General features: G+C 34.7%; 4 protein-coding genes across 8 annotated transcripts; 2 read left to right on the plus strand and 2 right to left on the minus strand.

Annotated features, from left to right (window-relative positions):
- Positions 1–1,035: 1,035 nt before the first annotated feature.
- On the plus strand, positions 1,036–2,756 carry LOC136415895 (tektin-2). Its single transcript, XM_066400776.1, has 6 exons — positions 1,036–1,273; positions 1,500–1,691; positions 1,743–1,957; positions 2,009–2,252; positions 2,300–2,385; positions 2,441–2,756. The coding sequence occupies exons 1-6, from the start codon at positions 1,046–1,048 to the stop codon at positions 2,754–2,756; spliced, it is 1,281 nt and encodes a 426-aa protein (XP_066256873.1). The 5' UTR covers positions 1,036–1,045.
- Positions 1,809–15,880, minus strand: Tom7 (Translocase of outer membrane 7). Its single transcript, XM_066400830.1, has 4 exons — positions 15,700–15,880; positions 15,589–15,637; positions 15,512–15,531; positions 1,809–1,818 (listed from the first exon to the last, which is right to left on the minus strand). Exons 1-3 carry the CDS (start codon positions 15,797–15,799, stop codon positions 15,519–15,521), a joined length of 162 nt encoding a protein of 53 aa, XP_066256927.1. The 5' UTR covers positions 15,800–15,880; the 3' UTR covers positions 1,809–1,818; positions 15,512–15,518.
- LOC136415898 (protein bric-a-brac 2-like) lies at positions 2,830–9,336 on the minus strand. Of its 4 annotated transcripts, none has more exons than XM_066400819.1 (4): positions 9,006–9,336; positions 7,345–7,717; positions 6,790–7,288; positions 2,830–3,941 (listed from the first exon to the last, which is right to left on the minus strand). In XM_066400819.1, the coding sequence occupies exons 2-4, from the start codon at positions 7,711–7,713 to the stop codon at positions 3,697–3,699; spliced, it is 1,113 nt and encodes a 370-aa protein (XP_066256916.1). In that variant the 5' UTR covers positions 7,714–7,717; positions 9,006–9,336; the 3' UTR covers positions 2,830–3,696. The 4 variants fall into 4 exon arrangements, with proteins under 4 accessions (XP_066256916.1, XP_066256906.1, XP_066256888.1 ...); XM_066400809.1 differs by lacking the exon at positions 2,830–3,941 and adding an exon at positions 4,007–5,261 and having other exon boundaries at positions 7,345–7,721; positions 9,010–9,336; XM_066400791.1 differs by lacking the exon at positions 2,830–3,941 and adding an exon at positions 4,007–5,261.
- On the plus strand, positions 9,680–14,262 carry LOC136417441 (uncharacterized). 2 transcript variants are annotated; one of them, XM_066403133.1, is made up of 10 exons: positions 9,680–10,018; positions 11,476–11,538; positions 11,592–11,720; positions 11,774–11,959; positions 12,018–12,189; positions 12,290–12,322; positions 12,683–12,850; positions 12,902–13,157; positions 13,208–13,507; positions 13,563–14,262. In XM_066403133.1, the coding sequence occupies exons 1-10, from the start codon at positions 9,857–9,859 to the stop codon at positions 13,612–13,614; spliced, it is 1,521 nt and encodes a 506-aa protein (XP_066259230.1). In that variant the 5' UTR covers positions 9,680–9,856; the 3' UTR covers positions 13,615–14,262. The 2 variants fall into 2 exon arrangements, with proteins under 2 accessions (XP_066259230.1, XP_066259237.1); XM_066403140.1 differs by lacking the exon at positions 12,290–12,322 and having other exon boundaries at positions 9,681–10,018.
- Positions 15,881–15,933: the final 53 nt, after the last annotated feature.

Genomic DNA, 15,933 nt, shown 5'->3' on the forward strand with positions numbered 1-15,933 from the left:
TTCCATTAAATTTCAATTTTGGCAAATCCGAGTCTGTTTACAAAAAAGTAGTTACGAGGTTATTCTCGACCGTCCGTCGCAGTTCTCCCTCTGTTATAATGTTTGTGTAAGAGAGAGACAAAAGGGAAACGTTATGTGTGCCATCATAACTAAAAACATGAATAGCACTATTGTCGTCAATGGTTTAATTAACCTTCGCGATTTCAAACTTTGAAAAACAAAATTTGCTACATGGTAGAAAGAGCTGCCCGAAAACTGGAAAAACTGGCAATTTATTAAAATATTCTTCAAATAAATAAATAATGTGTTGCATAAACACGGTCAAATATTTAGAGAAACGAAATTTAAGGCGAAAATTGTCAATTTATGACTAATACGCGAATCTGGGCAAATGAGGGCGAGACTCAGATGTAAAATTTATGTTTTTTCTATTAAACTTTGTGGAGACCTGAAAATTTCGTCGAACAGCGAAGAACATGGCAAACTAAATACCAAATTAGACCGTCCGCTAACAGGTTTGTAGACAACTTCATAATTTCTGTCCGGCAAACAGTTTGCGGTGTTCTTTCCGATTTTTCTCAAACATCAATAGGAACATGAGCTAAATCATTTAAAGGTATAACACAAACGTGTTGGGTTCGCCTAAATTAACGAGTATACAGGGTAGTAAATATTTTGATGTCCATCATTGGGGTCCCTGATAGGGTGATAGTTACAAGATCGGTTATATTAGGAAAAAGCTCACTTTAAGAATTAGAAAAAATTAGAAAAAAGAAAACTAACTATATCTTCAGCAATCGGTATTTTTATTCCTTTTGATCCGGTTGCTGGGGATTGATGATGACGCATGTACAGTGTGGTGTGGTAGTTTTGTCAATAGCCCAACTGTTCGTAGCTTGTATTAAATAATTTAAATTTTCCATTCTAATTGTATTGCCGTATTTATTTCTAAGTTCTAAGTTGTTCTAGGTGATTAAACCTACTGGTAAGTTTGTTTTGAAAGTACCCAGGAAGAACGTTGACAATAGCACAATTTGGTCCAGGAATGTCTGTAGTTACTTACGAGAAACCTCTCCCCCATATCGGACTCGATGACTGGTTAGCAAAGCAATGGGAACTACAGCAAATCAACGACGAGAGAAGAAAAGATGCCTTCAATCTGAGACATGAGGCAAGACAGCTCCGAAATGAGACCAACATCAAGGCCGATTGGGACACTTACCACAATAACGTTCGATTGGGCGATCGGGTTACTGAATTGGATAGATGGAAGGTGTGATATTGAAGAGAAAAATTTTCGAAAATATTTCAAAAACTTCCAAATTTATTTCTCCAGTTTCGTTGAAACTGATTACCATCGGCAACATCGCAAAGCTGTTGTAACTCTTACATTTATCTCGTCATCCTTGTCACTCGCATACACTCCAGGCACGCTGCTTAGATCAAAGAACAGCGCTTGTTGCCATTTCACTAGTTATTAACACAAATTTCTTTCTTAGGCAGTGTTAGAATCGTGCCTCAAACGAATAGACAAAGAGATGGGCAGCTTGAAAGACGAAAAATACGAGACCGAAAAACAAATCGAGTCTCTAGGAATTCCTCTTGAGATAATTTCAGAGTGTATTTCCATGAGAGACAACAGGCAAGGCTCTGAGCTCACTCACGACGAAGGAGACACAGAATTAAAAAAAGTAACTTTTTTTATAACTATGTAATCAAAAAATTCCTTCAAAACCTCATAGGAGCTATGCGTGGTGGAAGGGGCTAAGAAGATGCTGATTGAGCGATGCCAAACTGCCTGGGAGAAAATTAATAAACTGAACGAGGTTCGCTTTAAACTAAATCTGCATATAAGCGACAAACAAGAAGCCATAGACATTGATAAAGACCAACTTACTTTGGACAAGAATTGCGCCACCATCAGCTTCAAATATGACCCATTGCGCATAGTCAAAAAGTAGACCAAAAGCAATTCCTTAATAACAATTTATTAAAAAAATCTTTCTAGTTCAATTCCATACGAGGGATGGCTGGAACATAGTAGACACGTGAAACTTCTAGCCGATGACGAATTAGTGGACACACTGAGACTAAAAGAGGCTGTATTTGTCGTCCGAGAAAGGGTCAAAAACGACATGTTAGCGCAGCGCGATAGAGTCGATTTCATTTTGCGCAAACGCATTTACCAAACGCAAAAGGCGCGCAATGAAATTGCATGGCAGCAATTGAAGATGCGCGAAGAAATGGAAAAAGTACAATGTCAAATATTCTATTTTTTTTTTTATTTCTGCATCTTCAGGTGAAAAAAGAGATACACACTCTAGAAGAGTCTTTGCAAACCAAAACTGAAGCTCTGAAGTTGGCAGAAACTCGACTTGAAAACAGGTAAAGTTACAGCTATGGTTTTTGCAATACCAAACGAATTAGATTGCACTTCTAGGTCGTATCGTCCAGGATTTGAGCTTGCAAGAGACGAAGCCGAGCGAGGACTTAAGGACGAAGTCACGCAATTACGCCAAACCAGAAAGGACCTGCAGGACAAAATCAGCCAGGCAAAGGCCACATTAAACGCCCTGGAAGATCAGCAAGTGGCAACCGATCGCGAGTTCGATAACAAAAATCAGTCTTTGATGTCGGACATTCGATGTTTTGATTTGAGGGCTCGATTAAGACAGAGGGAGTTTGCGGGGCCTGCAAGTCAGACCGATAGGAACATTCAGTTGACTCGCATGGAGAAGGAGATTGCTCCTACGTAGACTCTAATTATTTCAGGACAGGAAATTGGGTAAATTTGTAGCGTTTCACACAATACATATAATGGCGAGCAAATATTTACATATAACATTTATTAACAGGCCCACGCTTATTTAAATAATAATAAAACAATATCAACAATGCACGAATAAAGGGTGATCATTAAAGAAACCTTAAGTGGGCGTTGTAATGTTAAAAGCACGTCTTGGATATGTTCATCTGTTTGATAGTAAATATAAAATGGTTTAATCAACGCTCTACTTTCACGGTTCACCAACGGTTCGACTACTGTGAGTTTTTTTAATGATTTCCCATTATAAATAAATAACATAATAACAAATTAAATAGATAACGTGTATAACTAGTAAATTTTCGATATAAGGCCAAATTATTAATGTGCTGTTAACACTATAACCATAAAGATTTTGTTCATAAAAACCGAGAATTTTTCCAATATCTAGGCTCTACTGAAATGTTTCTATGGAAATTAGTCTGTAGTCAAAGTTAACAGAACATTAATAATTTGGCCCTTAAGGTAAAAAATTCTATTGGAATTTTTTTCTGGAGAAGAAAATTTTAAAATTTTATATCATGAAAAACCGAGAAACCGGTAAAACTCACCAATTGACATTTATATTTAAAGTCTGTTCCCTTCTCCTTGCACTATTATTGCATTTATTGCCTTAAATTACTCACAAAAAAATGAACTAACTTCGGTAAAAATAGATATAAATATATTACTAAATGGTCACAATTATCATAATTTCCATTAATAATAAAAAAAACAATATGAATAATCTAATTCTGTTATGAGAAATATTCTTTTGCCTTCCTGAACTAACTGCTGAGTATTATCTTCATTCAGCTACAACTTCTGGTGACTTTACAGCTGCCTCAAGAAGTTCATTGTAAACATGCAATTTCCCGTTGGATCTCCAAGTTTCAGCTAACAACATTCCATTTATTCTCGGCCTCCATTTGTTGCTTACGATGATGGTATAAATGTACCCTGAGGCAGCTCTGGTTGCGCATGGTTTTCCCGCAAACCTGACAATCCAAATCTGTGCTGGATTTGGATTCGTGTTTGTCCCGAATATGGACTTTGAGATTGTATCTGTTGACGAACTTTCTACAACAATATGGGCAGAAAACGTGGCCTTTGGCGTCTGTCGGGTAGAGGGCAGAGTCTGGAAATTTATTTAAGCTGCAGTAGATGTTCTGCTATAAAATATCAAAAGGCAAATCAAACACTTTTCTTTACTGTGATGTTTATTAAAATGTTTATAAAAATATTTAAGGCACTTACCTATTATATTAATTAATTACATAACGGTTCGGTAAATTTTTAGTCATGTAGGTAACGTTAAAACTTTAGAAATACACAGTACGCATTGAGAATTATAGTTTTAAAAAGTAGCTCGTTATACTTAGGTATATCTAACAATAGGTATCTACAACAAATCTAGATCAAATCTGGGATGCACTGGTGTATGACACCTATAACGTAAAAAATAGAATTTAATTCCGTGTTCGGTAGCAGGTGAAAAATACGGGTAATTATAGAAAAAAGTACCAGAAATATGCAAATGAACAATACTATAATCACCTAACATACTTATCATAAAAAAAGCCACTTGATTAAAGGTTCCATTACGTACTTCATACTAGACTGCTACTAGAGCTGAAATAAAACAATAGGCACAACATCGTTCACTTAAATACGCCTTTATGTTCTGTCTCTCCTCTGCGTGTTTCTGCAGAGCGGTGGCAGTAAAGCTGCAACTTTATTTACTTTAGCGTAACATTGGATAATAAACGTGAGCCATATAGGCAACGGAATAATTGTGAATACTCCTGTTTTTTCGGATTTCATCCATGTTGCTTTGATTTGCATTTGACTGGATAAGGTGCCACGGTCGAGTGAACTTTCTATGATTATATGTTCAGTGCTGTAACCCCACGCAATTTCGCATTTAAACACGTATTAATTCTTAAATTAAGAATAAAATAAACTAGATTAAAAACATCAATATCTTTCTCAGTCCTCCCGGAAGCAGACTGTGAAACCTAACTTTCTAGGACTAGTATCAGAGTAAGAAATGGCACAAGAATATCTTATTCACTAACAAGGTGCCTAGAAACTGAAGTGATGTCTTCCTCAAAGGTAGTTTCAAACATCAAAATTTATTTCCACATAAGTAAACGGTAACTAGCTTCTTCATTTCCTCATTATACACACATATATATTTAGGCCTTAACTTCCACTTTATTCACCAACTCGCTGAGATTGGTGAAATGAAATTTGGAGATGTGTTTCCTCAAACTTTCCGTGTTTTTGTACAATTGTTCGCAGATCAGGCATTTGAATGGCCCTGCGTCGGATCCATGGATATTTTTCTCGTGCGTGCGCAGGTGATCTCGCCTTGAAAATCGTTTCAGACATTGCTCACATTGGTAGCCGTGTTTAAACACACTTCTATGCTCGCTTTTTGTGGGCAGATTTGTACCTGAAGGACAAAAGAGGAATGGTCTTGAAATAATCGTGGTAGTTTATGTAATTATTGTTAAGTTTTAACCACGCACAACTATGCATTCTAATTTTCATTTAAATTAATTAATATAGAATTTTAATATCCCTCATAGCACTAAGGTTGGGTTTATCAGTCACCAGATAAGTTGTCACTAGTTACAATATACGTCAGTCGAAAATGCGACTTAAAATCTTAGCTGAAACCTGATAAATCGCCCAGTGACTTATACGAACCTGGCTCAATTACTGGGGTTCTACTTACACAAACAAAGTGGGTTTTAGGTACGATTTAGCGTTTAGCATGCCATTAATTATTGGGTTATCCTATAGTCGTCAAATCGCTGCAAAACGGTTTAAAATACAGCATTAGCAAGGTTATTTGTATCGTATTAGTGTGTTATTACAAAACGCTACTTACCATGCAAAAACAAATACAAAAACTAATCAACAAAAATAACTGGAAATAAATTTTTAAAAAAAAGCGATTTTTAATCATTTATTGGAAACAAATTGTGCGCGAGGAAAAAAGAAGCCGAAAAGCATAAATATTATTTATTGCGCTACAGCGTGCTTGGCAAGTTATCAGCATAAAACCGCAAAGTTGTTTAGATGAAAACGGGTGAATGGACCAATCCCCGGTCTGCATTTAACCATGGATGTGATACAATATTGCGGCTATCGCGCCAAGCACATGTTCAAAATTATTTTAGGACCGGTTCTTCCGCCAGTAGCTATCTTTTTCCGAAGTTTTTCGCCTCTTGCAGTGTATCCGTGTCCAACACAGTTTTTAAAAAACATTTAGGAATAAACATGATTTTCCCATAGAAGTGCATATACTTTGTTTAAATTCCCATTTGGATTTCCAGATGCACAATAAATGTTGGTAAGATAAACATGGTTTCTCTATTCCCATTGGATTATTATTAAGGCGATTTTACACACAAAATTTTAACTTAATATCTCAAAAACTGAAAATGTAAAATCAAATTTTAAAGAATTCTGAAATTTTTACACCTTGTATTACGGCATGGAAGCGTTTTATCGAATATATTTTATATAGCAAAACTGCACTTTTTTTAGGTAAAGAATACATGGTTAAAGCCCTGCTACAATAAAACCCTGACACTCTGTATAATAGTTCGGAATTATTCTAAATTCCGAAACATTCAACGTGAAGTTATTATTCATTCATTTACTAATAATTTATTGCCGGAACTTTTATACAATTAAATATCTCAGTGACGTAATCTTGCAATTGTTCTTGTTCGACTGATTGTGTTTTTTACAGTTGACAGTTGCCATCATTTTATAATAACTCAAAAATAAAGTTTTCCTTTTCAATATTTTTTCAACAGGTAAGAATCCATTATTAAACCATTTCAGTTTAGAAGAATTTCTCTGTTAATTTCATTTAACATTTGCCTGATAACAGACAATAAAATCAAATCTTTCAATACAGCAAAATAAACAAATCAGCAAAATCCAAAACTATGCTAATCCTCTACCTTGTTCTGAGCTTCCCTGCTCCCCACCACTCATCCCTGCAATCGTCTCAATGTGTGCCTGCAACGGCACATTCTCTCCCTTCCACACTCTTTCTGCACTTTTGGAATAATCTTTGGCTTCATCAACTTCTCCTACAACTGGCTTCAAATCTCTCACTTGAGTCGCATTAGTAAAATCACAGCTATTGTAGTCCACACTAGGCTTTGGCATGTCACTCTCTTCAGTCTTCAGCAACAGACGATTATAACCTCCTCCTCCTCCTCCTCCCGAATAGGTCTCAGAGATTTTCAGTCTTTTAGAAGCATTAGAAGGGGAGGAGGAGGTCTTTGATTGTTTCTTCGGGCAATTTAAGGGTAGTGGGGATGTTTGAGGAGGAGGGGTTGATTGAGAGTACTGAGGCATGTCAACATCAGAAGTGGTTTCTATTAGTTGTTCATAAAGATCATTAGAGTCTTCAGGTTTGTTGTTTTCTTTTGGTTGAGAACATGTCTCCTCTCCCTGTACAAGTGATTATTTTATGTAACATAAAAAAAATCTTTTTTGAGCAGACTTACTGGATCATCCCCCGTGAGTCCCTTCACTTGTAGCACTTCTGCAGTTCTTAAAAAAACTGACAGATTCTCCCGCAAAACACTGACTTCCCCCATATACATGAACTGCAATATATCCTTCATGTTTTCATGGCCCACATCTTTGAGAATCACAATGGGATGCTTGCAAGGATTTGTCTTGAACATTTGTTTGAAATAGGGGCTGCAGATGGAAAGTACCACTTTGTGAGCCTGTAGGAAGTGGCCTTCAACTGCGAGAGTAACATCCACCATTTCAGCCTGCTGCAGTAGATCATGAAAGCCAGACTTTAGGTTTGAATGGAAGTTGTTCCATCTTAGAGAGAATTGTTCTGTGGTTGTATCAGTTGACATATTGCTAGCTGAAATTTTGAGATTTTCATAAACAATGTGATACAACAATTTTAGGATAACATACATTAATGCAATTTGGAGTGAAAAAAGCATAAGTCCACTTAGTGCACCATTGTTTTTGTCTGATTTAGATTGCAGGAGTATATTAATAAAATTATCTAGAAATTTCAATGTACAAGTTATATTCAGAGGAAACTTTTCTGAACCACATCCCATTTATTTGTGACACCTTTTTTTTCAGTGTCTATTAAAATGATTGAAATTGATGTTTAATGAAATAAATACCTGCTCTTTAGTGTAGAACAGGTAGTGAATGACATTCTCAGCATAATAGATATAAGTGCTTGCTGGGCAATTATATTATTGAACACATTATATTGATTTTAGCAAGTACATTGCCCAATTATGGTACTTATTGTTATGGATAGTGTGCAATTATTTGTATTTTGGTCTAAGTTTTAACTACATTTTTTCAAACTTGGCTTTTTGATAAATTAAACAGATAATTTGTTTAAACTCTTGTATCCATATCCTTACCCTCAAAATTATGGCAATGAAACACTCACTGAAAACTCACAAATTAATTCAACAATGAACCAACTACTCACTTTAGATAGGATTAAATAATTCTAGACATAAAATGAACTTTGTTTCAGCATTTTATCAACGACTGGCACTACATTGTTGCAATCTATACTTGTAAACAAAATTTTGTTAATTTAAATTTGTCAAAGTTTATCTTGACTGCTCACCTGAAAAATGTTGGAAGCACTAAACACTCTCTCTATCTCTTAACTGATAATACCTATTTAAACTACAGGATATTGCGGAGTATCCTGCTGAAGGGGACTCAAAACAATGTGGTACCCAGAGTAATAATTATCCAATAAAAAAACGCTTGTGATTGAATTATTTAGTTAAATACTGTCGAACAAACATTTTTGGCAATTTTTATTTGTTGTGAATATCCAATCAATAACTAGTCTGTGCTGAAAGCTTTGTCAATGCGTGGATAGTTTAATGTTTAATTTCTTCAGTTCACTGCAACTATTACAATCAAGTAGGCTCTTATCAAAGGATGTCCAAAAATAGCCAATGAGGTTTGACTAATTGTAGACACAGGCATTTGTTTTTTAAGGTGGACCAATGGGAAACTTGTATATCTATTCAAAAATTACATTTTATTTTTTTGTGTCAACTGTTCAATCTAGTTTTATTACTGCCTTTGACCATAATCAAAAAATAAAATCCATAACCTAAAAATACATTTCCTTATTGTCTTGCTACTTTACTTACTCTTCCTTGCAAGTCTTCTTTCAGGATTCAAGATCAGGAGAGACTTTTCAGGCTTCGTAAACGATCAAACTGCAATCTTACATAACAAAATCCATCGACATGGTGCGTGCAAATATTTTGAGTAAACAAATCAGGGAATGATGCACTTTCCTATACCTACTTAACAACAGAACAGACAACCCTAATTTAAGCACTTCCGGGCCGGGCCAATCTAATCCAATCCGGGCATCCGGGAGCGAACGTGATTGCCAATTTTGCAGACCCAGAAAAAGCCTGCATTGTTGTCAATTTGCTATTTATTTCAGGCGTTTTTTAAAGAAAAGCTTCTTTGTGGTGTCTTAATTCAATTTTAGCACGTATGGTTGGTAATTAGTCAATTCATTAGAATAAATAATATTAGGTGGTGCGACGATATTTTATATGGAATATAATTTTTGCATGTTGAACAACGTCTATAGGTGGGCTCGGGAATAAATTGACAGCTTCATGCAGCATTGCCAGATTGTAATATAGTTTGAATGGTTAAGACATTAAAAGTCGTTAAAAATATTGAAGATAGACGAGAGAATGATTAGAAATAATCAAAATTTACAATTAGAATCTATGATAAAGCATAACTAGCTCAATAAATTGATCATTTTCTCATCATACTACCACAGTTTCTCTAATCTGACAACACGCCATACTAATTGTCACCAATCACCGTTGATACCAGCTGATATTTGCCAAATTTTAATTTATTATTTGATTTGTTTGATTATTTGCACCTCTCACCTATAAACTAGGAATTGATTGAAATTTGTCACGCTTATCTCTCCCAACATCACATGTAAAACTCATCTACAAAATGGGCAATCACCATGGACACGGTTCGCAAAAATCTGACGACACAACATTCCAAGGATCATCCCATAATGGGTCCCGCAAAAGCATCCGCAGGGATACTGTTACGTCTCAAGTTCTTGAAAAACCCTTTGAGCTAATGCTGCCCAACGAGAGACTGGCTAAGGTAAGAAATTAGCTTATTAGCGTTTTGGTTTCATTCTTTCAGTGATTTTTGCCAAGATAAATCCTGAGAGAATTGTAGCTTCAACATGAAACAAGCATACATACAGTCTGTCCACATATTAAATGAATCTCGTCCTCCATGGAAATTTGTTGTCATACTCCTTGGATTATGTGATAATCATCAAACATTTTTTAATACTGATTCAGAATTCCATAGCAAAATTCGCAAACTTTCATAATTATCCAATAGAAAAAAAAGTATTATATCAATATTTATTTTCTCACCTTTCCTCTAACCACTGATTAGATGTTAAGAATTTGCCTATTTGTAAGAAAAATAACCAGAAACAAGCCTGAAATACCATCAAGGAGAACCACAGTTTTGGTGATTTTATACTAACAAGAAGATAGTAAATCAACCTCTAAAAATGCTAGGAATTGTAGTCACTTACAGTACATATTTTCCTAAATTTTGGAATAACATTAACTTAAAATGAGGAATGTTGATCTCAGACATTGATTAAATTTTTGTAATACCTAACATTTTGCCTTCCTGAGTAATTAGCATCATCAAGGATCCATTGCCTGATCAATGCAATTGTCATTAAAATGTGCACAAATCCTCCTCAATAGTCATGCATCTATCCAATTCACTTAGGTCTCTAGTCATTTCAACAAAATTAAATGAAAATCTTGAAGTAAATAGTAGAAAGTGTTTTCCTACTTTGAAAAGGGCGATTGAACTCATTTTGGTTAAATTTAAGGAAATACCTATTAAGCTTCCAAAGTCCAATCAAAATGCCATTTTAAAATAATGACCAAGCAAGCAGCTATTACAAACAAAATAATATTCTTCAAAATATTTTCCTTCTCATTTTAGGTCTAGATTCCTACTTTTGTCCTTATTTCTTGGAACTGCACCTTGGAAGACAAAATCAAGTGCAACAGTCACACATGCTTTCTAACTTCTTGTCTTAAAACTGAGAAAATCATGCAGGAGGAGCATCATATAAAAACTCTGAAACTTGAAGTGTATGAAGATTTTGGACTAAATAAAGTAGATAAATTGTGAAAATGAAAGAATTAAACTCTGGTTTAAGTAAGGCACTTGAAATTATAAAGGAGCCTCTAGGGTTTTACTATGTAGATCTAGGAATTATTTTCATGTAAAGCACTCTTCAAAGATTTAAATCAATGTTTTATTTGTTTTATTAACAATAAAATCATATATATTGTTCTAATCCTTGATGATGTTTCGGGTCACCTTAAAATATTGTTTGGAAATGAAGCAATTGCAAATATCTGTTTATAGAGACTTATTTTTGACCCAAGGAGTATTCCCTTAAATTTGTGCCATATATTTAGGACACGCTCTGTATATTCTCTTATAAATCATTCAGCCTATGCCTACTCATAAATAAATAGAATGTCTGAAACCTACTTTCTCATTTCATCCAGATTTTGACTGACAAATCCATGGCAGAGGAAAATGTTCCTGGAATAACCAAAAACGTGTTTTATGTAAGTAGCCTCAATACGCAACTATAATAATATTAAAAACTCTTCATTAACAGCGCTATTTATTCCCAAAATATCCCCTACTGGCCGAAAAGCTCTTTAAACACTTTTTAGAAAACTGTGAATCAAAATTTGACTTCATTCCTACTGAAGAGTTTCAGCAACTATGTGAAAAATACCTGGTTGTAAGTGAATATTAAACACAAACATCGGAGTACTTTGTTAACTTGTCAAAAAGATTCTAGATGACCATTTAATAGTAGAAATTTGGGTGGGAATGTGGTCTACATTTGATTCTGTTAAAAACACCAACATCATAACTCCCGAAAATTATCAATCTCTGCTCATGTGCGCCTATCATGTCAGCATGGACCATTATTCTGGAGGTCCTCAGATGTGTTTGTCAATTAGTAAGACCCTTAAGGTGAGATCAAGGCTTTAAGATAGTAATGTGAACATTAAAGAGCAAATCAATGTCATAGGCTGTGGTTGATGGATGCTTCTACTTGAAGCAAAGCTTGTCTTCTCAATTTGTAACTCACTGGCTTTTGGATAATGCTCCAAGACTGCTTTTGCCATTACACAGATACACTGTGCATGCAATGGCCAGTGCTTGGCGCACCATCGATCAGAGCGTACCACCAGAAGCTACAGGTAAAAATCAATTAAATTTTTTTTACAGATTATAGAAAGTTTCTGGAGCACTTGAAGTGATTCCGTATAATTTTTATGTATCCAAACCTTTGTTTTTTAGGCGTCGATTTTACTTTGCCCGTCACTCCTACAGGTAAATCCGATGATAAAAACTGTTTACTGCTTTCTCTGTTTCATTTTGTTGCTTATGTCCTCTAGAAACTTATTTCTCTCCTTTTCTGTTCGCCTCCAATGCGGTCTGCCCTGTTGATGATTTGAAAGGCTTTATGTTGCATCTTTAATGCCTGGAATTAATAACAATAAATATGATGATTTTTCTGTTTTATTTCTTGTTTATATGGTCTGTGTTGCAGGGATTTGAAGCAGATGTGGTAATGCAAGATTGCAAAAGTATTATTTAATTTCTGCATTAATAGCAATTCGGTCATTCATTTTCCATCATGTATTGGCCTATAAATCGAATGAAATAATCGTCATAAATACATTCCCCTAGGGTTGGAGCTTACAACGCCAGTTCTAGAACAGCCAGCCCCATTTGGACAAAGTAAAAATCCCCACCCTCACCTTTTAACTATGAGCATGTCCTGGTTACTAGCAGGAGCCCTACCGCCCTTATATTCTAGACCGCAAAGGGCTAATTCTCCTAACAGCAGTGGCACGTGTAAGGGAGCAATCTAGTAAGAGAAATTCAATATTGACCAATATCTTGCAGCGTTAGCAGCTATGAATTTTCTCTCAAAAATCGCCTGTTCAATTCCCTCCCATTGGACCCTTATCTACGACTCTGATGAACAAGGACTGGGTGCTAATAGGTTTTTGCATCACGTACTTGGCTATAAAGGGCCCACTTTGGTGATTTTTCGCGTGCAAAATGATCAAAAGTTCTGCGTGGCTTCGCCCTGTGAATGGAAAGAATCGCACAAGTATTTTGGAGGAGAAGGCGCTGCTGTTTTTCAATTACTACCGAAGTAAAAGAGAAAAAGTCCTGTTTTTCTTCTCTAATAACTGCTTTAAACAGATTCCAGTTATTGGAAAAAGGCTCCAAACTGCTCTATCTTAACACAATGGTCCGGGGTTATCCTCAAGGTTTAAGAGCAGGTTCAGATCCCAGAGACCCCATTATAATAGTGGATGGAGGATTCGAAAAAATCGACTATAAGAAGATTCCCTTTAATATTGAAACCATAGAGGTGTGGGGTTGTGGTGATCAAGTACAAAGGGAAAAGCAGTTGGAGGTGAAAAAATGGGAGGTCAAAGAGGCGGAGAAACAAAGGACTCTAAAATTGAGTGCCGCAGATTGGTTGGATCATCCTGATAGGTATGTAATTAATGAAGGTTTAAGAATTGTTTTGAGGATAAGAAAAACGTTTCAGGTACTTATTGGAGTTGGCTGGTAGGCCTCAATATCACCAAAACCAAACCTAGTGCCATACCACTTAATTAGGTTAATGAACGTTTTATTGCCAATAAACACAAGAGTTTTACGTCTAAAAAAGTAATTTAGAGATATTGATATTGCTGTTGACAGAGTTTTGACATTCACCATTTTCCACTACAGTACTTAAGATTGGGTGTACTTAAATGCTCAATACTTTAACATTTTCGTGACTTAATTTTCCTTTGCTAATTAAAATTCAATGTATATTAAAACATCTTGCAGATTTTTTAATACTCGCAGAAATACACTTTTTATGTTAAAATTGTGGATTTGCACTATTATTCCTATAATAGTCTATTTACCTGGAGCTATACATTTTTAGCTTAACTACAGTTTTTTCGTTATTAATAAATATTATTTTGTTAAGGACAAAAGTGACATTCCAAAGGGCTTTATAATTTAAATTGCCAATTTTTAAGTGCCTTTATCAATCTGTAATTATAATCTCTAGAGTGATACCTGATTGTAGTCAAGATCTCTATTTTCGAAGATTGTATAAATACATATTCTTCCCACACTATCATAAGGCAAAGTTGGATTAGCACCATTTTTACCTTAACTATTGTGCTTAATCTAGAGAAGTGTATTTTGTTATATTATATATGCTCATTGTTTCAAATAGATAATTGATCATACTTTGAAGTTTTTGTCTCATAAAAATGACAAAATTTAAGTATGTTTTATTACAAAATAGTCATAAAATATCACATTTATTTCACAAAGGAGAACATGAAAATCTCTTAATTAAAACTAAACACAACAGACTCAATGCCATGGAAATTAGATCTATGAACAATAAATATAATATAATTTTTAGTTATAATTCAGCTTACATACTAATGCATTAAATGTCATTATGAACATTTGCGTTTTGTGACGGTTTTGCCTTCTTACACAAGTCACAAAAAGAAAATGCATTTCTACATTGCTTTACTTAAGTTTGAATGGTAATCTCATCATACTTCTGGATTAATTTGCTGTATGCAGTGTACTTACTTTTCATCTTTTTTATATAGAAACACGTGGCTATTATTACAACAATTATAACTAATAGCACTACTGCCCTATGAAGAAAAACCTTTGTCAAATACATCAACTTCATTGAGTTGCTCAGGCCTTACCAATAATACCAGATATCGACAGTCTTTTTGCAGCATTTATTCTCTCCGCAACAGTATTCTGAATTCTCATCGCATATACCGAAATCGCAATAGTCCGCAGAGACCTAAAATTTTTTGCATAAAAGCAACTTCAAATAATAAAAGGGGGGTATAAATATAGTCTTTACTTTTGATATGATGATAATGTATAGGCAGCTTAAGAGAGTAAACGATTTCGGTGAATACATTTACCCACTGAAATTAATTCAATTTTAATACAATTTAACGGGTTATGCTGTCCGCAGAAATAATTTTTAAATTGCTATAAAGTAATATAAACAAAAGTAACAAATCAGCTGATTTGTTGACAGTAGCACTCTGATAACGTTTGACAGAATAGTTGGAACACTTTCCGAATGAACGGAGTAGATAGAGTAATTTTCACGATGTGACTGGACAACGTTGCCAAGTTATTATATTGGAAATTTTTGTCCAATAGATTTTCATAAGGATTTCTCATAAATTTAAAAGGTTTTTCACATATTTCTGTGCTGAATAAACTCTATTCTTCATCAAAACTTCCTCCTCAATATTTCTGAAGATTTCAGTTGCTTTGTTTATGTACACATATATTTTTTAGGTTAATTTTAAAACAGACATTGAACAGAATTTACCATTTTTATTTGTTAATAAACATATTATAGAGCTTTTGCATTATGATGGCAATACATTTCTTGTTCTTTGGACTTTATTATATTTCGTCCACTCTGCATAGATAAATCTTCTCTTTCCTACCACAGTAAACTGAAAAATAATGTATGGGAGATTTATCTGTGTTTCTGGTTCACCTGCTATACTTACTTGGCCACAGAAATATCAGGCATTCCGGGATCGGCACCCTTTTTAAATCCTGGAAGCATTTAATGTTAAATATAAAACGATTTTGATCAGAAAAAGAAAATAATACGTTACCTAAGTACAAAACTGTGGGTATGAAGGCGTAATGAAACACGGTTTTACTGAGCTCTATTACTATTGAGAGACGTTGTTTTACACCATCAGTTAAGACCATTTTATGTATTTTTTGTAAGTGAATTGGGAATTAAACACAGAATATTTTTAAGACAAATCTCTATTGACGAAACTTGTACAATTTAATAGAAACGCATAGAATTGGAAGTGACAGATGTCTCCAAGATGAAAAGA

The sequence above is a fragment of the Euwallacea similis genome, chromosome 2 (assembly GCF_039881205.1).
Source record: "Euwallacea similis isolate ESF13 chromosome 2, ESF131.1, whole genome shotgun sequence".
In the NCBI taxonomy this organism is placed as follows: Eukaryota; Metazoa; Arthropoda; class Insecta; order Coleoptera; family Curculionidae; genus Euwallacea; species Euwallacea similis.

Coding starts and splice junctions, on each gene's coding strand:
- LOC136415898 (XM_066400809.1), bottom strand. CDS start 7,713: ATGTCAACTGATACAACCACAGAACAATTCTCTCTAAGATGGAACAAC. Junction 7,289..7,344: donor GACTCACGGGGGATGATCCA/GTAAGTCTGCTC, acceptor TCACTTGTACAG/GGAGAGGAGACATGTTCTCA. Junction 5,262..6,789: donor GCAGGGAAGCTCAGAACAAG/GTAGAGGATTAG, acceptor TTTGTCCTTCAG/GTACAAATCTGCCCACAAAA.
- Tom7 (XM_066400830.1), bottom strand. CDS start 15,799: ATGGTCTTAACTGATGGTGTAAAACAACGTCTCTCAATAGTAATAGAG. Junction 15,638..15,699: donor ACCCACAGTTTTGTACTTAG/GTAACGTATTAT, acceptor AAATGCTTCCAG/GATTTAAAAAGGGTGCCGAT.
- LOC136415895 (XM_066400776.1), top strand. CDS start 1,046: ATGTCTGTAGTTACTTACGAGAAACCTCTCCCCCATATCGGACTCGAT. Junction 2,253..2,299: donor TGCGCGAAGAAATGGAAAAA/GTACAATGTCAA, acceptor CTGCATCTTCAG/GTGAAAAAAGAGATACACAC. Junction 2,386..2,440: donor GAAACTCGACTTGAAAACAG/GTAAAGTTACAG, acceptor TTGCACTTCTAG/GTCGTATCGTCCAGGATTTG.
- LOC136417441 (XM_066403133.1), top strand. CDS start 9,857: ATGGGCAATCACCATGGACACGGTTCGCAAAAATCTGACGACACAACA. Junction 10,019..11,475: donor CCAACGAGAGACTGGCTAAG/GTAAGAAATTAG, acceptor CATTTCATCCAG/ATTTTGACTGACAAATCCAT. Junction 11,539..11,591: donor TAACCAAAAACGTGTTTTAT/GTAAGTAGCCTC, acceptor CTTCATTAACAG/CGCTATTTATTCCCAAAATA.